At 39.9% G+C, this 22263-nt stretch overlaps 1 protein-coding gene across 1 annotated transcript in view; it reads right to left on the bottom strand.

Annotated features, from left to right (window-relative positions):
- LOC144528031 (uncharacterized) overlaps nt 1–5693 on the bottom strand; it is a 54764-nt gene extending 49071 nt beyond the window's left edge. Inside the window, exon 1 of the mRNA XM_078266433.1 lies at nt 5215–5693. Coding sequence (XP_078122559.1) covers nt 5215–5505 — 291 coding nt within the window. The 5' untranslated portion in view covers nt 5506–5693. The remainder of the gene's footprint in view (nt 1–5214) is intronic.
- Between the last annotated feature and the right edge of the window lie 16570 nt (nt 5694–22263).

Here is a 22263-nt window from a genome sequence, read left to right as displayed (position 1 = left end):
TGTTGCACTAATCCTGCCTCCGTTGTCACTATCAGCCAACACATCATTCATTGGAATTCCTTTAAAGGTGCCCTGCCACACGCATTTCATTACTTTGTGTTTGTCTGAAGTTCTACCATGGACTCTGTAACATTTTTTGTGGAAAAAGTATTGTTGGATTCTGAGTGAAAGCAGAGCTTCATCCTGTCTGTGTTGGTTAAACGTGTTTGTCTGTATGAGACGCTGGGGGCGGGACAAAGCTAATGGGGGCGGGACAAAGATAATGGGCTGCACACCCTGTACACACTTATTGGCTAGGAGTTACACACCCACGTGGGGCTTAGCTGACACCCATAAACATCCCACATTAAGAAATATTACAAAAAAAGAGAAAATGCAGGTAGAGGGCAGGGTCTCTGCAGATACAGACACCAGCACCCTGATGATTGACAAGGATTACTTTTGGATTAGTCTACAATTGTTTTTCAGTAAAATACTGCATATTATGCCTTTAAGATTTCAGTTTTTACCTGGTGCTGAATAACATTCCTCATCAACATTACTCCATGGTCTGATATGAGTTTATGATGATGTTGTTAGTTGACCATGCAGAGCCCCTCCCCCCCTCCCCCCCACGCCTCCCCAGCTGCTATCAGCTGTCACATGGCTGTCAGCTGAGGAATACATAAACACACTCTCTCTCACAGACTCAAACAAACACGCATTCCTTCTCTGCAGGACTCTGTGTCTGCTGTATTACAGCCTCAGGGCTCATCCACACACAGGAATGAACATACACAGGCTAAGATGAACTGGTACTCAATAAAGAATATCGTACTTTATCGAAATTAACCTTTTCAACACATTTCAACTGGTCTCCAAGGTTCCTGAGTAATAAGTCACATGAAACCCTCAGATAAGCAATTGGAAGCACATGCCATATGCAGCAATATCAACAAGGGGACAAAACCAGCTTTGTATACAGCTCATACACTGTATATATATATGCAAAATCTGCTTTGAAAGAATCAAGTTATTTACACTTGAGCATACTCCTATGATGATGGAGAAGGGATGATGGGAAGGGAAATGTTTTTGACATTGCAGATTTTGAGGGGACTGACATAAGTATGTAGACAGAATGGAGAAAGCAACTCTGACAGAAGAGATTATAAAATATGGTGCTCTTGAAAATAAAATAAAATTAGGAATTGACAATGTTTTGTAATTTAGACTTTCCTCAGATACAAACGCTGAACAAGAGGGGATGAAAAGATTCACTACTGGAAACCCAACATTCAAACAGGTCCACTGGTGACCTGCAACAATTGCAGTGGGAGAATGTGGTGAAGAGGCTGTGAGCTTAGCATGAGCTGTGAAACACAGAGCATAAGCATCTAAAACACAAACTGGCCTTAGAAATGAAATTATTTAGGATGTGTAGCCATGGCCTTGGAGTGCCTTGGACACCACAGAGGGTCTCAGAGGGAGAAGACCACATCTTGTTTCACACTGTCTGACTGTGGACACTCAGAACCTTTACTACTAGATGTAGAATGATTATATCAGGGTGTAGTGGTTTCCTGCAGTCTCCACTGGTGAAAGGTATTGTGCCCAGCCAACGGTGCTTTTACACTTCAGTTTGTGATTGTCTTGCTAAACTAGCACCTCTTGGCACTAGTTCAATACGCGCCAAACTGTTCCTTTATGTCAGTATTTGTATAGGTTTACAAATTAAATTTGGGAGTCTATAAGCCTTTATGGTAGATGTATACACAAGAGATCTGTTGTTGTTGACTGGTAAAAGGTGACATTTTATATTAAGTAGCTACAAATGTACACTAGCCTGGAGCAGTTTTAAAGGGTAACTACCGTTTTTTTCAACTTGGACCCTATGTGTTTGTGGTTTGTCATTGTGTAGGAACACCAGATTTCTTTTCAGCACACACATAAAACAGAGAGCTAGGTAGCTGCGAGGAGGTATTCGCTGAATTTCACAAAAACGTGTATTGGATTAACATCACTTACCATACCTTTCAGCACGTCCTAAAGCACAGTAAGACTGCAACTTGTGTTTTTTAGTTTACTTTGTGAATAGATCACAGGTTTGACAAAGTAAAGTTTCAGAAATATATTTTAGGATACTTTTTGGTTTGATAAGAGACTAATCCAGTATAGCGAATATTACCACTAGGTGTCGCACTTGTCTCAGCTGCTCCCGAGTGAAGTAGCATGACACTGCAGTATTTCTAGGAGCTCTAATGTTAATGTTATAGCCAGCACATTAAACTTAAAAAGATGATAGAAGGTTTGTTGTTGTGATGTATCTGTCAGCTAACGTTACATTAAGTCAGCAGTAGCCTAAACGTCTTCAGTGTGGGTATAGTGGTATATTTAAATGATGTGGTGGGCCATATGGCCTGGCTGTGTTGCAGAATGAATCTCTGAGCAGGTCTTCCTCTCTGGGACAGATCTTTATCAACTATATACGAACATTAGTTAATACCTTAATTAAGAAGTAGTAATGTTAATGAATTCATAATGGTTTAAGTGTTACCAATATTTCTATTAACCCAGCAGTGATTATGTTGTCCATTAACTCTTTCGGTCAAGTGGAGGATATTAGTGGAGGCATTGATAAATAATTGAGGAAAGAAGGAAGAGCATTCAGTTGGTAGGTAGTGTTGTTACTGACTTCACAATCTAGGGTTTCAATACTGAATGGTCAGGGAAAGTCAAACGTTGATAACATGTCATTTGAAGGGTTACAATATTGTAACCTTGGTTTCAAATCATTCTCTCTAAACAAATATTTAGCTGGTGATGATTAGAGGTCAGTCCTGTGCTTCAGTTGTTTGTTATTTTTCAGAATTTATGTCCAAGAAATGTGCGGCAAATGAAATTTTCTTAATCAGATTATAGTTCATTTATAGTCCAAACACTGGTGGAGTCAAGTCCTCACCGAAGGAATTCCTGCCATTTCAAGTATGCATCAATCGACAGTTAACAAGCCTACAGCCGTGCACACCAGCGATCTTGTGTCATGGTTAAGGGATTAAACAATAGTCTACGTATAAGGGAGGGAAAAGTTGGGAGTGGGTAGATTACTCACTAGCACTGGTTTCCTCGAACAATATCACAGCACGTTCATACTATTTAGTGTTTCTGTTTATTTGCAATCATTTCATAAAAGCATAATGTCTTATAATTACATTCCAGGATATAGTGTCCATATAATGTCTTATAGTGTCTTATAGTATATAGTGTCCACAGATAGTCTTTGAATCAGAATAAAATCAGTTTGAGTCCATTCAGTTTTAGATATCACACACAGCTAATGAACAATTCCAGATAACACATTTTGCAATGTGCATCTCAGATCACATTTTCACTTCCTATGACCACTGCTGTCATTACTAACATAACATAATTGTGCCAAAATATGATCAATGACATTGCGTCAGTGGGCTTATTTGTAAGTTATCAACTGCTAAGGGAAAATCCAGCAAATACACGACACCTTACGATAAGTGAAACAGGTGACTTAAGCATTTTACACACAGTTTAGCAAAAACTAAAAATGCTGATGTTGGTTGTGAGCGCTATGCATTCCCACTAACCTGGAAAACGTTTTTGAACAATAAAGTTAACATAAATACAGCGCGTCGGGTGAATACAACGTCTCCTGCAGTGGGGGAGTCAGAGCAAACTTGTTAGCCTCTTGTCTCTCTCTTGGAATTCTATTTTCCAAGCTACTGTCGCTGTCATGTTCCACGGGAACTGTGTAAGCGCTGTTTTCATGGTAAATGAGCTGTCAAGGCTTTCCTCGCTGTTTGTCACTCTGAGACTGGCGCTGTTGTTTATTTGGTTGCCATGACGTCGTAAGCAATGACGTCCTGTCATTGTTCCAGCCGCTCACCGTTACTGCTATAGTTCTTTATAACAAAACTTTTTTTTTTTTTAAACGAAACTTTTATTTGTAATTTGTAACATACAAAGTGTACTGCATTTAACCCGTCCTAAGCAGTAGAAGCAGTGGACAGCTATACGTACAGCATCCAGGGAGCAACATTGTATTATATATATTATTACATTATACATTGCTCCTCTGCACTTTATGCTTGGGAATGTTTCTAAATTCGGTAGACAGATGAAAAGTCCTAAACTGAGTCTGATGATAGCACAGAGTCAGCATCCTTGTTGTTTCTATAGTGTCTGTGTTTTTGGAACTCTTTGGGGTCTACTGACCAATCAGAGAGCCTGTCACATCCAAATCTCAGTAAGTTAAAAAAAAAAAAAAAAAACTAAAATATGATAGCTAAAATATTTCTTTGTCAAGAGTCAGACAAAATCTATCTTGTGTCTTGTGGACAGTCTTACATTTCTCAGTGCATGCATGCTTTACGTCTGTCTGAAACCGACTGTGAATTATACGGATATTATGTTGCAATTTTGGAAACTATATATTTGGCATTTGCCTAATAATCTAAACTGCTGTCTTGTATTTTAAGCAGAACAGGCCCTATCCACTGGCTAATGTAGCTGAGAATGCTGATGTTGGCTATTTCAAAGAGTTCCAAAAAGTTTGATGCAATCTAGACCCAATCTGGAAGAGTAAGGGCAGTCTTCATGAATGTGATTGTTTATCCTATTTGAGATATGAGTCATGAATTAATGTCTGGGTAATCCATTGACTTTAGCATGAAATGGTTAAAGTAATGAAGCTCCCCAAAATGTGCCCTTAAATGGTAACGTGTGACTTCAGGGGCCCTCCTGACATTGCGTTTCCATATCTGCACACTGAGGTTCTTTTCATTTTCACATAGCCTACACTCAGTGCTCGGTAATCTGACCCAGTTTCCACGGAAGGGTCCAGGGACCTTCAGAGATTCAGAACAGGAAAATGATTCAAACCCATGGCACATTTCATCCTTCAAAGTCAGCATAAATGTATAAAATGACCCCCCACTGTGCACACATCTGCAGCAGACTCATGGGCCAGTCACCTCTGACAACAAAAAGCAGTCTGATAAGACCGGACCTTATCAAGTTGTTGCTCTGAAGGATCCCACTGCGCACACTTACTTCATCTGCTAAGGTTTAGAAACGGATCCCACTACACTTTAGTCAACATCACATTTATAAGGCTGCACTACTCCCTGTTTTTTACATCAATCCATCATACTGCTCTCAATCAATCAAAAACAAAAACATCATCCGGTAAACAAAACTTACAGTTTGGAGCCTGAGGCTGTAGACATCCGACGCGTCGCCGTTTGATGCGTCCAGGGCGCAGCGTGCCGAGCGTAGAGCTCCCCAAGGCGGACGGCGGGGAGCCGGAGAGTCCCCGAGGCAGAGAGCGCTCAGCACCCGGCATTCCTGCCTCTGTTTGAGCAGCTCCAGCTCACACAGGCCGGCCAGACTGGCCTCCAGCCGCTCCTTATTCCGACTGCGCTCCGCTTTAATGGGCAGAGAGAACGCTGGGAACATGGCTCCAAAAGAGCCTGGGAGCTTTTGTAAAGACATCCTAGCTTCCCGTTTTCTCTTTACTGTTTCCCAACAAAGGGAGGCTAAAAAACCGCTGAAGTCTTGATTCACTGTTAGCCCCAGTGGTTTCAGCTGCTGGACTCACCGCTGTCGGACTCAGACCCGTTCCCCTCCTCTCGCCTGAGCTCCTCTGCACTGCGGTGAAGTTAGTTTGAAGTTGGACAGACCTTCCCTCCGGCCCAGCGGGCTCTTCTCACTACCCCCCCAAACTTCCGGGATCAATTACTCAACAGAGAAATGTTATTAAATCACAAACGTGCATCTTTCCTACCGTAGTAAGGTAAAAAATGAGCTACAAACTCATTTTCATCTAAATCAACCTGGAGAAATAGCATTGGTCTCTAGAGCAGCCAGCGTTGAGACGGCAGTAAGACGAGCGCTTAGGGACCGTCTACAAACTACAACACTGAAAAGAGATACAACAACAATATTTATTCATTTAATGATTAAATAAGTCATAAGTGTCTCCAAACTTACCTCAATTATAACTTGTTTCCTGCTAGTTGTACTACAGCACATACTTAAAAAAAAAGCATATTCATAATTTTGGTAAATATGTTTTGCCAAAGAAATTTAATATATGTCATAATCACAGAGAGCCATGTCTCAAAAACTACTCCGCACACAGAAGGCTGGTTGTACTACAACACTTAGCTTTTAAAAATAAGCATAGGCCTAATATAATTTGGGGGAATATGTTTTTCAAAAAACATTTAATATTTTAATAATTAAATACAGTCATGTCTCTAAACTTACCTCACAGATAATTACTCTTCTGCTGGTTGTACTACAGCACTTAAGTTTCAAAAAATAGGCATATGCATAATTTGGGGGAATATGTTTTTCAAAAAACATTTAATATATATGTGGATTCAGTGTGGAATTTGCACAAGATGGTTTCACACGCAGTGCCTTGGAATGACAGCACACAAATACCAAACAAAAATATCCCTTGGGATTGTGTGTTGTGTAACAGCCCTAGCTAAAGAGGCTGTAGGTGAGTTTGGGGTTTAGGTCTGGATCCCTGGTAAAGGATCCAACATTTCAACTACTGCCACAATGGTAATTGTACACTAATAGCATATAAGGGAACATTAACCCCACCCAGAAAAGTAAACAAAAGCTAGAAAATTTGTATTTAATTTGTGCTTTTCCATTATTTGTATTATTAATACAGATCTGAAATTATTTTCTATGTGAAAATTAACATTGTGGCTGTGTTCATTATGAATGACTACACAGTCATTCGTAATGAACACAGCCACACATATGCAAACTGAAACAAAAAAGGTGGCAGAACAAACTTAAATGTCAATATCACACGATATTGATATTTTAGTTTGCCACCTTTTTTGTTTCAGTTTGCATAAAATTTTACTTAATGTTTACTTACTAAATGTTCAGTCTTAAATCATGTTTTAAGGCAACAACATTTATAAATATACACATATATATATATTAGAGATGCACCGATAGACCGGCCGGTGACCGGAATTGGCCAGTTTTCACGTGCTCGGCCATGACCGGCAGGTCAGTCTGACACATGCCGATTTCATGCCGGTCAATGCTACAATTAACTGACAACATAAGTTATACGTGTTACAGTTTTCAAGGACGCACGCACACACGAGACAGCACAGTCTCTTTTTCCTTTCTCTCAACTTTTCCGCCGTGTGTCGCGCGTACCCGCTCGCGGTGTGAAGCGCGTTCTCCCACATGTAGGGAACCTACATGTAGGGAATTAACCTGCAACATGTCAGCTGTTTGGAAATTCTTCAGCATGTGTTCAGAAGATAACAAGTTTGCAATATGCAACACCTGCAAGGAGGAAGTAGGGCATGGAGGGACGACACCATAAACCCAAATCACATTTTTTTAGTTGGATAGCTGATGTGAAAAGAAGGAAATGGCTCTAACGTTGCACTTTAGATGTGTGTGAGTTTCCCACACCAGGAGTAATTTATATAGTTCTATTTTATAGTGATCCATTCTCTGTTCAAAAAATGTTCTATGTTCTGTGCAAAATGTTCTATTAAAGAAAAGATAGAAAATAAATATTTGTGTGTCCTGTAAAGTGGTTAGAAAACATGAAATCGGAATCGGCTAAAATCGGTATCAGCTGGCCTAACTCAAAGAAAATCACAAATCGGAATCGGCCTAGAAAATTGTAATTGGTGCATCTCTAATACATAAAATATATATATATATATTTTACACTGTAAGTATTTGTTGTAGTACAACCACCTTCTCTGGAGTATTTTGTGAGACATTTCTCTATGTAATTATAAAATATTCCCTAAAATTATGCATATGATTATTTTTGAAAACTACGTGTTGTAGTACAACCAGCAGGGGGCCTTCTATGTGTGGAGTAGTTTTGGAGACATGACTCTCTGTAATTATGTTATATATATTATTATATATTAAATTTTCTTAGCAAAAAATATTCCCCAAAATTATGCATATGCCTGTTTTTAAAAAGTAAGTGATGTAGTACAACTAGCAGAATACTAATTATCTGTGAGGTAAGTTTAGAGACACGACTCTATTTAATTATTAAAATATTAAATGTTTTTAGCAAAACATATTCCCCAAAATTATATTATGCTTATTTTTGAAAGGTAAGTGCTGCTGTACAACCAGCAGGGGGCCTAGTTATGTTTGAGGTAAGTTTAGAGACACAACTCTATTTAATTATTAAAATATTAAATGTTTTGGCAAAACATGTTCCCCAAAATTATGCATATGATTATTTTTGAAAACTATGTGTTGTAGTACAACCAGCAGGGGGCCTTCTATGTGCGGAGTACTTTTGGAGACATGACTCTGCAATTATGACATATATTAATTTTTTTATAAAATATTTAACAAAATTATGAATATGCTTTTTTTTTTTAAAGTGCGTGCTGTAGTACAACTAGCAGGAGACAAGTTATAATTGAGATAAGTTTGGAGACACTACCTTATTTAATAATTTAATTAATAAATATTGTTGTTGTATCTCTTTTCAGTGTTGTAGTTTGTAGACGGTCCCTATGCACTCGTCTTACTGCCGTCTCAACGCCGGCTGCTCGTACAGACCAATGTTATTTCTCCAGGTTGGAGGACTGCTCGTTTAGATGAAAATGAGTTTGTAGCTCGTTGTTTACCATAATACGGTAGGAAAGATGCACCGTTTGTGATTTAATAACATTTGCTATAGAGTAATTGATCCCGGAAGTTTGAATCTGTGAATATCTTTCTTACTTTGCGCACGTTTATAAAACCGAGGGCACGGATTATGAATCCGTGGGAACAGTTTGTAAAACAGAGGGCATGGATTAATGTACACATTTATAAAACAGAGGGCACGGATTATGAACCTGTGCTAACAGTTTATGAAACCGAGGAAACGGATTTTTATTCTGTGCGCACTCGTTTTTTTTCACTCTCAGCTGACCCCAGGGGGGCTCCGTAGAAATCATACATTTTCCATAAAGGTATTTATATAACTGAAGAAGTATAAAATCCCGTATGAACAGATGTGTCCTAGTGTGGTGCGCAGTCACTGCATCACGTTACATGGAAGCATGGAACATGCTACCAGTGGCAGTTTCTCTAGGAGGCCAAAGAAAGCCTGGCCTCCCCATAAAAATATAAAACATAATTTAAAATATAAAAACTAAATTAATGATTCCCACAGTTGTGTGTTTTACTGATATTGCCATTTCCCTTATCAAAACATCATTATCATTTTCTTCTTTAGCTTGTAGAGCGAAACAGCGCCACCCTGCCACTGCGTGCGTGGTACAGTCCTGTCTGTGCTCTGTCTAAAAAATACACATTTGAATAGTAATTTCAGCATTTGATTAGTATCGATTGTTATGTGATATTACATTCAGCTTCCGTAATTCATTTCAACAGTCATTACAGCGAGTCTACAGCGAGACACAGGCACACGGAGAGAGAGGCCGACGGAAGGACAAACAGAGTGAAACACACACACACACACACACACACACACACATATACCAGCTCTACGCTAGAAGGATGCAGACACATCAGTGCACAAGTATAAATCTTAACAACAGCGTAGGCCACTTAAAATGGCTGTGCCATAGGCTCTGTCTGTAGAATACCCAACTTCAAACTAACTTCCCCACGGTCTCAGACTGTAGTCTCACTTGGACAGCTGTTGTTTGAGCCTGTGAAGGCATGCAGCCTTTTGTCAGCTCTGTCAGACACCCACAGTGACAGACTAGGATAAAAAAATGGCCCTGGCATTTGCAACACACCATCCTATCTTTGTCAATAACAGGGGCGATTCTAGGATCTAACCTTTGGGGGGGCTCAGCCCCTAATGAGCAGTTGATAGCAGTTAAGCTAGGGGGGTCCGGGGGCATACTCCCCCGTAAGATTATTATTTTTTTTAAACCCTTAAATCATGACTTCTTGTGAGTTTTGGGGAAAGAAATAGACAGATTGAGACATTAAATTATGAGAAACTATCAACAGATTCAAGGCATCTGCTGTGAAAAAAGATGGCAACTACAAAGCATGATTATTGCAGCACATATCTTGAACTGGTAAAATAAGCCTTAACATATTTTTAGACAGGATTATTCATGTTTTTTTCGGCTGTTAATTTTCAACTTTTTCATTTACATCACTGATAGAAACTGATATGGTTATACAGCTAACTGATGAATAATCTAATCTAATAATGCCACTGAACCAGATGGGCAAAATCCAACATACACAACAATAAATCTGAGTAGACCAACTTTAATGATGAGCCAAAAAACAATATTATGCAATATAAGAAATAAATCAGAGTCCAATGAATAATATGTGGCAGTTAATGGAAGTCAAATATAACAATAAGCAATAAATGAATAATGAATGAATACAACCTAAATTCAGTTGTATAATAAAAATACAACACCTATTCATTCTGAAATCCAATGTTACTAAACCCTTCTGGCTTAAAACATCCCTTTCTACTTTGGAAGAACTAAGCTGTGTCGCCTGATCTTAAGGGAAGCAAATCTATCGTTTGACTTTCTCAAGTACCTCCTTCTCAATCGAATCACAGCCAGGTGATTAAGTCTGTTTTGCCCCATGGTTCCCCTGAGCCAGGTATGAAGATGACGCAAGGCACTAAAAGACCTCTCACAGCTACAGCTGCTAACTGGTATGGTCAATGCAACCTGAAAAAGTGCTTTTAATGTAGGGAACATATCAATTTCCAGTAAGTTGTACACACTGAGTACATGTCTTCAACAGCACAAGCTTCTCTCTTGCGCCTCAGATATTTTTTTTTTGCAACTATCACTTCCTCTGACTTAAGGTCAATATGGTAGTGAAGTGCCAGTGCTGACAAATGTGGCTCAGACAAAAATTGGTCTGATGTCGGGCTGCACGCCTGAATTCCATTCAGCAATTCTTCATTGACATCAGAAAATTGCTTCTCAAGTTCAGCCACCATTCTGTCCAAACAAGGAAATAATAATGTCTGTTTAAGGTATTCCTTGTTTGAGGAACCACTAACATCACTGCCCGCCCCACAAGCCGATTTAACAACACAGTCCTCCATTCGCTTTGTCTTACGCCTCTGTACAGGAGATGGCAATGCTATCTGGTTTGTCTCACACAAGGCCATAGCTCTGGCATGAAGATCTGCAGCAGTGCCATCACTGCGCTTCTCCTTAAGGGAGTCAGTCACTGCATTTATATGTCACTGCTTGGGCAAGATCAATGGTTTCCTTCTGCAGGTACCTGTGTAAACATGCTGTTACAGACAGGGGATCTTGGAAAACAAACAGCAAATACACTGAGGAGAATTTGCAGAGTTTTGCCTTCAATCCTACAGACATAGGTGTGTCAATGGTAGAGAGACACTGAACAATGGCAGGGAAGTTGTTCAGTATGGCATTCACTGAACGAAGCTGGCATGCCCAACGTGTGTTGGACAACTGGACAAGTTCAGAGAGTTGCAATCCGAATTTTCTTTCAGTATCTAAAAACTTGTGGTGATTCACAAGCGAAGCACTAAAAAAAGAATAGACACTTTCCAGCATGCCAAAAAACTCTGTGGCCTCAGAAACCGCTTTGCATGTGTAACATAAGACCAGATTCAACTCATGAGCATAGCAATGCACATATATTGCTTCGGGGTGCTTCTTTTGAAAATGGGCTTGCACACCCCCTACTGCCCCACTCATGACAGCTGCCCCGTCGTAGGTCTGTGCCACACATATCAAGTCTTCAACACCTTTTGCTACCAACTGCCCCTCAATTGCAGTGGTTATTGATGCAGCATCAAAATTGACCATCTCTGTAAGGGCTAGGAACCTTTCCCTCACAGTACCCTCTGAAACATACCTCACACAGAGTGCCAACTGTTTTGTTTTTCCATCCCTGGCTTCATCAGCCATAATGGCATACATCTTTGACTCCCTCATCTCACTTACAATAGCTGCTGTTACCTCCAGCACTCTATCATTTCATTCTGACTTGTAGATGAGAGGTAGGTGCTGTTTGCTGGAAGGGTATATGTTTGCAAGAAAGGGGCAAACTATTTCAGGAGTGCCATGCACACCAAGAAATTGCCTTTGTTGTTGCTTTCAAGCGATTCATTGTGACCTCTAAATGGGACACTCTGTTTCCCCAGCATACAGATCACTACCACAACACATTTCAAGTACTCCCTTCGTTCACTTATGTCAGAGGAACTTGCATTCTCTATTTGCTCCAAAACATTGCCCTTTGACAGACTTGCCTTATAGCTCTGCCAGCAAACTACACTGTCTTTGTGCGATTGTGCGGTTTCATACTTTTGAAACAAGCCCAGTGCCTTTCTCCAATTCTTCACACCACCACTCACAAATACTTCCTGTTTTAAATATTTGCCAAACACCCTACAAGCAAAGCAGAATGCAGCATTCCTCCTAGAGCAGTATTCCAGCCATTTAAAACTGTTAAACCAGTTATGCTGAAAGGCTCTCATTTGTAAGCCAAACTGATCCTGTGGGTACTTAGAGAGCTTTATCTGTTTAGGACTTGTGTCCTTGTCCCCTAAATCAAAAGACATATCAGCAGACACTGATACTTCGGCTTGCTGGCTCTCATGCTGCTCTATCTCTGCTTCTTCCTCCTCAATGGGCTGCTCCCTCTCCCTCTCAGCTTCCATATACTCTCCATGTTCTTCTCGCTCTTCTTGTATAGTACAATAGGCAAGAAAAAAACACTTAAAGAGGGAAGAAAACTAGTCATCCATGAAATGCATGTAAATATAATGTGTATGGAATACAAATCCCAGTAAGTCACAAAATAACGCCAACATGTTCCTATTTACATGTTGTGATTTATAGAGTCACAGCGTGTACAAAAAAACAACGTAACATGAGACACAGTCATCTTCTAACCGTAAACAAACTGGGAACTATATTCGCAGAAAGGCGAAGCTCTGCTACTTCTGCTACTTGGGCATAGTGATTTGCTTTGCAGCAAGCCATCATCTATGGGGAAACAGACTGTGGGTCAGGTTTTGTTGTTCCAGTGTTTCAGCTCTGATATGAATGACTCTGATGATCCGTCAGGTCGAATTATTTATTTTTCATTGGCATTGACAGTTAAAAATAAGAAAGTGTCTGGTAGGGAGGTAACGGCAGCATAGGCGGCACTAGGCTATTTTTAGCGGTGCTCAAGCCGTTACGGCAGGCTATTAATAGCACACTTTAAAAACTTGTTGTACTCCTAAGCTAACTGTAGGCAAATGATATAATTGCCATCATAGTGATCAGGGAATCACAGATTGGTTCTACACCTGTAGCCTACTTAAACATGTTCATTCAATTAGATTTCATTTTCACTCCATTAGCCATACCCTTTCAGTGGTAGAAGGTAGCGTACTTTGACAACCATTCCCCCAAGGTTATCTGTGTAGACTGAACAGTAGACTGAGGCGCCCACCAATCAGAGGCATAGCCTACTCGTTCAGGGAATCGCAGATAGGCTGTTGACTTTAGGCTACAACTGAGCTGAGCCTGTCGTCATTTGGTTTGCAAAAGTAATAAGGTTTGAGCACTAAACGACTTCACAAAATCACAATGATAAGGACTTTATTTTTCAGGGGTGCTGAGATGAGATTTAGGGGTGCTTGAGCACCCCTACAAATAGCCTAGCGCCACCTGTGGTCAATAACCTAACTTGGAAATTAGTAACTCTGCCTTCCGAGTGAATCTTTCCACGCACCATGCAGTGTTGAATTTGTCAAAATTCAACACTACACCAACACTATACAACACTATATGGTGTTGTGTTCACACTACACTGGTGTTAGTGTTAAAATAAAATGTTAAAAAAGAACACTGCTTTCTTCAATACCAACACCAGACAACAAAACTCAGTGTTAAAAATGACTAATAGTTAACACTACTAGGTGTAAATACCAATAACACTATCGGGTGTCAAATTTCTCCATACCCCACTAACTGAAATACAAGACAAATGGCAGAAATTGTAGAGAAAATGACCTTTGTATTAAATCCATTTTTGACAATTCAATGCACATTTCAGATAAAACTGCAGTAGGGCACAATATACATTCTTTAATCATTTTCAGCTAAAAACTGCCTGTCATAAGGTCTATAATATATCATATCAGCCACACAAATTACACTGAACACATCATCCACCTTAATGCTGAATGCATTCAGGTAATCATCGAAATGCATGGTAATAACTTTAGTGGCCAAAAGAAACACTTCATCATCTTTGATAATGATATTGATAATCTTATCAAAAGTAGGCATTTCATTTTCAACACTTAGACAAACACTGTAGTACTCTGTTCCATGGATTTTCACCCAGGAAGTAGTGGAGACACTAGACACGTTCAAAGTTTGACAAGACCTCAAGACCACACTGCCCTCCAGTTCGCTAGTTGAGACATGTTTAACAAGACCAAACTTTAATCTTTTGAAATAAAAATTCTCCCAATGAAAAGCCAACTGATGCTGATGTTTCTTGACTAATGTTTTCGTTAAGTTTTTAAAATTCTTCACCGACTTCTTGAAGAAGTTGTGCTTGCCTTTGAGCCGCATACACCACATGTATATAAGTGGACCAATTTTCCTAATACATCTGGGGTAGTGTATCATCAGATGATGCTTTGGGATGAGCCTCTTGTCTGTAAACAACAACTTAAAAAGTTTGTGATGGTCAGAAACGAGGTGCTTCAAATAATAAGTAATACCATCTGTTATTTTTGGTGAGAATACAATGTTGACGATCTGAATCAAATCATAATTACATTCCAATAACTGTTGTTCTGGTCAACTAGGTATCCAGAAATAAAGGGAGTATTTCGCAGGAGGCACCAAGACTAGATGGCATTGAGCCCGAGGTCATTGCTATCATCATTAACTTTGACTCCACTGGGTCTGTTCTTTCTCTCACTGTATCCATAGTTAAAGCTCTGAATCCTTTGAGAGAGGGTGTTTAAAGAGATGAAGTCCTTCACCAAATACTGAAAAAGAAGCTTTAACTCATACTGTACAACACCTTCTAGTAGGTCATGCATAATATCCACTGCATTATTGTTTGAGGAATGAAAAAATTGCAGTGCATTTAGGGGACAGGTTCTCTTAACACCAAATGAGTGAACTAAAGTGGGATTTTGTTCCATGGCATAGCAGTTTTCTGAATAGAGCTCCTTTGTGCGAAGAATTAAGACTAGGTCATCCTCACTAAAGACTGACTGCAAACATGTTGTGTCAGTTAAACAAAATCGACAACAGTAAGTTGCACTGAATGATTCAACCATACCAAAAAGTCCATGTATAGCTAAATTATCCCCAGTAACCTGAATAACAGACCCCTTTAATAATGTATCTGAAAAGGGCACCTGGATTCCCTGTGTCGCCAAAACTTTTAAGTCATGAACAAGAGGCTGTAGGATTGGATCAAAACCATACTTCTTCAAGTCCTCTGAATGAAAAAGCGCCACAAGATGAATGTTCATCAAAACTGAATTCAGCTTCATTGGCAATTTCTTAAAAAAAAGTAAACACAGCCAAGTTTGTGAATTCCTTTTTTAGATCCTAGCGGATTGACCGTTTCAAAATTAAAAACAGCCATTCTCGCCAAATTTCAAATGCAATGTACATCCTGGGTACAAAGCACAACTTCAAATGTTGAAAGAAAACGGAGCAACTTTTGTACTGTACCTTGCAAATGTAACAAGTGAACATTTTCAAACCTCAATATGATCAACTTTTGCCCAGATTTCCTTGGCCCGTGGACTCTCTTTTGTAGTGCCGACGTCAATCCCATACACGGTAGTCTGAATGAAGGTGAAGAAGTTGCACAAGGCCTCATCGTAGGATACAGCAAAGACAAAGTGGGCGTTAAACAGTTCGTCGAAGGCAGCCACAGCTGTCAGCGTCACACAGGGAATGGCCTTCTGATCGAGGATGACGTAAAACTTCTGGATACTACTCTTTTTTTCTCCAACACAGAGGAGGAAGAGCTGTGCTGATCCAACTCTGTTAAGGAATGTCACCATGCTCGTCCCCACCTAAGAGTGTTGGAGAGGAAATTAGGTAGAGTATTTTGTGTTTTTTTTAAACACCAAAGAGGCAGAAAAATCATATTCCACCTTCCTTTAGCTGGATAGGCATCTAAACACCTCTAAATGACATGGCACTTTAAAAGCAGAGCTTTTTTGGGATCTATTGAATGTCTATTCAACCAAGGGCAACGTCCATAAAAAAATATCTCTTTGATATTATCTTGGCCTCCTGGATTACAGTGCCACCACAGCAGTGAATAAAATATCACCAAATCATTTTATGAGCATTATTTTATGTAAACAATATACTTCAACCATTTGGTCACCGGACTGCAACCCTAAAATATATACAATGAATATTCAATGATGGATTAAACAAGATGAAATATCCCATGTCTACCTATCCTTCACTAAGAGGTGTTTTCTTTTAAAGGAGCATGCCAATATTTTAAATGTTTTCCCTCAGAGTTGGATAAGATGATCCATATCCTTCTCGTCATTGTGCGTGCAGTAACTCAGTCTTTACCATTAGCCAAGATTAGCATAACTCATTGACCAACTAGCTTATCTCCCAAAAGTGACTAATATCATTGCAGTGTGTACAAATTTAAATGTGAAATGAGACACAGCTATTTTCTAAGCATGTGCATGCTTGGAACTGCATTCTCATTCAGGCAAAGCACTGCTACTTGGGATTTGCAGAAGTAACACCGGAGCTTTTCAGGTGCTGTATGCAAATCACTCTGCCCAACTAGTAGTGCTTCGCCTGAATGAGAACAAAGTTCCAAGTATGTATATGCTTAGAAAACGCTTTGTCTCGTTTTACATTGGTATTTATGTTGTATCTATACAAGTCACAACATGTAAATGGGGAAATGTTGTGTTCTTTTGTTACTTTTGAGAGCTATTGGCTTGTTTCGTCTGCCCACCTCAATGAGCCATACTAAACTAGGCTAATAGTGGGTGTGTCAGACTGAGTTACTGTACACAGAGACAAGAGGGGTATCATCTTATCTAAATCTGGGGGAGACGATGAATAAGCTAATTTCCCTTAATGTTGCTGTGTCCCTTTAACTACTGTGAGGGGAAGATACACACAGCTGACCAAGAAAGTGACAAATCATAGGTCAATTAAGTGTTAAAAGAGGCGAAGCAACATTCAGTCACCATCTATGTCCTGAACGTACCTTCATGAACTTGACCACATGGTCAGTAGCTTCAGCGGCACTGATTTTCCCATGTCTTTGTCCTTTTGCGGTTGGAGGCAAGAGATGAACGAGCAGGATAGCTGCCAAGTCACTGTCCAATCCTAGTGGATTAGTATGGCAACACCCACATCCCATGAGTATACACAGTCATAGCTCATAGGCGCATATGAAGAACACTGGCAAACACAATCCGTGTACACTTACCATAATCATTTGATTGCTCTTGAGCAGACAGAAGGTCATCCACATGAGTACCAGGGCAAAGGCCTTTGCAGACATGATAATCCTAGGTTTGTAGAACGTTGGCCATTTGGCAATAAACTTGCGAAAGACGTCTTCTCCAAATAGCATTGTGAAGTCTTGGTTAATCTAACACAACCAGAAACCATGTCAAAACATGGTACACAACACATTTAATAATTTGTACATCAAGCTAGTCCCTATTTTTCTTACCAAGCCTGGTGTATCCAAGAATCAGGGGAAGCAATCAAGGATGCCTGAAGACTGGTCTGGATCGTGTAGCATACTCTGACGGTGCTTGAAGGTTGCCTTCATTTTCTCCTTAACAACTGGTTGGTCCGCTGAATGCTTCATCAAGGACATCGCTTCTCTGCAATCATCACCTGACAGCTGCTCAGATGTTGATGTCTCACACAGGGTCTTAGGGCCATGTTGATCAGGAAACTTGGAGCTCCTCTTGAAGTCACTTGTGGTGTTGAGCTGAACCGTTTTCAATCTGTAGGCCAGGCAGCCTTGGCCACTGTGAGGATCGTAGTAATGTTCCTGTAAGACAAGAAAACAGGCAAGACGCACTGTCAATATTAAAATTCATCAAAGCTGATGTCTGTATCAGGACCTCAAAATAAGGCTTTTCTCTATACATGACCAAATTAGACTAAATGAGGGGTTCCTGTTACGTAATACTCACATAACCAGTTGATGAAGCCGTATCCTTCAAATTGGGGAAAAGGGTGACTATTCCAAGGGCATAGGTCACGTGGACATTGATTGGTGGGACCCTCCTACACAATAGCAAGATAGGGTCAGTTTGAAATGTAGTTCAAATAAGTTTAACATGGCTGGTGTAAAAGCTTGACAACAGAGAATGGATATTTTAACAAGTATTTGTTGTTATTAGTTATGAAGTAGACTATACAACCCCAATTCCTAAAAGGTTGCTACAAAAAGGACATAAATGTTGACAATTACAAATTTGACTATTTCATGTAAAATATAAGCACATTTTGATTTGGTTGATGAAGTTGTGTAATGATAGACAACAAAAGGAGGAACATTTCATAACTAATTAGGTTAACTGGCACCATGATTGGGTATTAAAAAAAGCATCTGAGTCTCTCAGAAGTGAAGATGTCGAGGTAAAGGTTAACCTTTTGTGTGGGCAAATAATGAAACAATATAAGAATAATGTTTCTTAACATGAAATTGTGAAGACTTTGGGGATTTCATCATCTACAGTACATAATATCATACAAATATTCAGAGAATCCAGAAAAATCTTTGAAAACAGATGCCCATGTCTCAACTTTTATGAGACGTGCTGTTGGCATCAAATTCAAAATGAAATCTATTTTCCAAAAAACAATAAAAAAAATTCTCGTCAACAGTTGATATGTTGGTCTTGCACTATTCACAATTAAATAAAGGGTCAACATTTGTAAATCATGCATTCTGTTTTCATTAACATTTTACACAGCGTCTTAACTTTTCTTGGATTGGGGTTGTATTTTATTGGTCACTTAACCATGACTCTCGATCATATCTGCCACCAGGATGTTGACAAGTTTCCTTCTTGTTTGATCAGAAAGGCCATTGGTCGCGTTGTACTCTTTGAATATGACTTCACCCCCGTTTTTTTTATGTAGAGCTACATAGACCATCTGTAATATAAAGGTTGCATGTAAACTTGCTATGCATTTTGAAAATGGTTTGACATTCTACCAACAACTTAAGAACAACTTACATATTTTGCTGCCTTACTGTCAGGTGGTCCTTCTACCAGTTGCCTTCTCCGTGCTTTGGTGCATTCTGTAATTACAGTGGAGCCTGAACTCACAGACTCAACTGATGAGAATGACCTCACAGACTCAATGGGTGAGAATGACCCCTCGTCTGAGCAGAAGGTGGCCTCAGAGACATCTTTCTCAGTTAAGGGAAGAAAGGGGGGAGGTGTAGCAGTTTCATAATATTTAACTTTAGTTGGAAAATATATTTTGCATAAGGCAACATCACCACAATGTCCCGATCTTGCATATTTGCTCTCTAACATCTGCAGTTGTACCAATAGCAATATTGTTGTTTCTGTTCCTATTGACAGATGTACTAATTTTAAGTCACTCTGGACAAAAGCGTCTGCTAAATGCCCTAAATGTAAATGCAATGGGAGGGGCGTTTCTGTGTCTTACCAGAGTCCTCAGTAGACACCTTGAAAGATACTGCAGCAGATCTCACTAACACATCAAAGCAGAGCATCAAAGCAGAGTCCTGCAGGTTCACATCAGGTTCATTTGGCAGGTTGAATTTAGCTGAAACTGATATCCAGAACACTTTGACCACCAACTATTAACGGCAGTTGATACAGTAATTTTTGAAATTCCTGCATCCCTGCAACAAATACACTATACACGGAAATGCCTTTTTATCTCATTGGACTATAAGACACCTGGTTGTAAGTAATGCACTACCGGGAGAAGGTGGCAGTAATGCACTTAAAAGCTGGCAACAGCACCACAACCACATGCCATTAAGTTTTAACCTATGCCATGATGAAATAACTGTCGGTACGGTTCTGTTTTAGAAAATTACATAAAATAATCATGAGGTTTATACACTTTGCTGTTAATAATCAAGAACTGACTCATATTGGCATTCAATAATAGGTGTGATGTGAAAAATCGGTGGGTTACCCTCATGAATGAACTGAAAGTAATCATAGCTGTCATCCTTCACTGGTATTCGAACCCATTTCAGGACACTCTTGCGCTCCACTTGAACCAGCATTTCTTTGTTAAAAAATAAAATAAGATACAACACAAATCTCAGGCCAACAGTTAAACATGCCAATGCACCCGTTTCAAAGATTAAGAATGATTGACATTTACAGGAAACAAGATTTTAAAGAATATCAGTGCCTATTTTCAGTTCATTCTATTTTTCTAGATTTTGTTTTATTAGTATTATGTCATATTTGCAGTTAGCCTGTATAACAAGTATCCTGCAAAATTTGGCAAATCAAAATATGTCCATGGTGACCTTGGGCCTATATGACTCCATACTGCCTAATATTACTACTAAAACAGCCCATTTGCACTTCCACAAAACCCAGCATAGCCTAATGAAATATATTTATATTTATTTTAAATATCTGACTGATGGTCAGTGAGCAAATGTTATTTTCGTTTTGTACTTTAGATTGTATTCTGTGAAAATGAGCATGCATGCAAGTCGAGCTGTTGGTAGCAACGGGGGTGTTATGGGAGGCTAACGTACATTTTTTCCCTGTTCACCACAGCTATATCAGTGTTTCCCACACATAGACTAATTTGTTAACGCTATTAAAACACGCAGCGTATTCGTTCAGAGCTTTTCCTTTCCCTGCTCTCCCTCTGTCTCTGTCACTAACACGTCTCTCTCTCTCTCACACACACACATACACACACACTTAGTACGTTTCACTATCTTTGTGGGGACCTGTCATTGACATAATGTATTCCCTAGCCCCTTACCCTAACCTTAACCATTACAATTAAATGCCTAATCTTAACCCTTACCCTAACCATAACCTAATTCTAACCCTAATCCTATAACCAAGTCTTAACCCTCAAACAGCCCTTTAAAGTAGTGGGGTCCAGCATTTTGGCCCCACAAAGCTGTCCAGACCCCACAAGTATACTGTATTCCCGGTTTTTGGACCCCACGAATATAGTTAAACAAGAACACACACACACCGCGTCTGTCTCCATGTCCCCCCCTTAACTGGGCTAAATGCATATTACCATTCCTTCTCTCACTACAATCTCAGCATGCCATCCTGTTATTCCTTTATCTTTCTTCGTTGTTGGTATATTTACTTGATGAACTCGATGCAGTCGGTGGTTGGAAACACATTCCGCTTTTTCCACGGGCCCTTGACTTTCAGAGACTAGCGAGTGCGCGAAATAGCACAAAACCACTAACGTTGATGGGAGGTGTAGTTTTTAATGCTGCATTCGCAATGGCTTTCTACAATTCGCACCAGTAATGCTTTTCGATGTTGCAGTACATTTTTGTAGACAAATATGGACATGGTTAGAAGTCCATGTCATAAATCAGACCAGTCCTGTCACTGATGGCTAGCATACATGTTTTCACCATCTCAGCTTGCAGCAACCAAATGTGGCTACATTAATGTTAGCTTAACGTTAGCCAGCTTGCTTATGCAGAGAAAACGTCGGAGGAGAGGGAAACGGGCTGGTGCGCTGGTGCGTCTCCGCCAGCGAGGATTACGCACACCATTACCGGGCATATTTCTCTCTAACGTGCGTTCACTGCCCAACAAACTGGAAAAATTACAACTGCTGTTGGGGGGAAACAGGGACTTTTCTTCATCTACTGTTTTGTGCTTCACGGAGACGTGGCTCTGTGGATTAATACCGGACTCTGCGCTGGAGCTGGCAGGCTTCCAACTCTACAGAACGGACAGAGACACGGACCTCTCTGGCAAAACTAGAGGTGGAGGAATCTTTCGTCATTTCTACATCAACAGCGGCTGGTGCAATGACGTGACACTGATCCAGCAGCATTGTTCTCCTGACCTGGAATCTTTCATCATAAACTGTAAGCCTTTTTATTCACCCCGTGATTTCCATTCATTCATTCTGGTCGGTGTTTACATCCCGCCGCATGCTCACTGACCAGATATTATGTGTGGAGCGGACCAACCCGGACTCCTTAGTAATTGTCCTTGGAGACTTTAAC

Source organism: Sander vitreus, chromosome 13, assembly GCF_031162955.1.
Source record: "Sander vitreus isolate 19-12246 chromosome 13, sanVit1, whole genome shotgun sequence".
NCBI lineage: Eukaryota > Metazoa > Chordata > Actinopteri > Perciformes > Percidae > Sander > Sander vitreus.
This window is presented reverse-complemented; position numbering and strand designations above follow the sequence as displayed.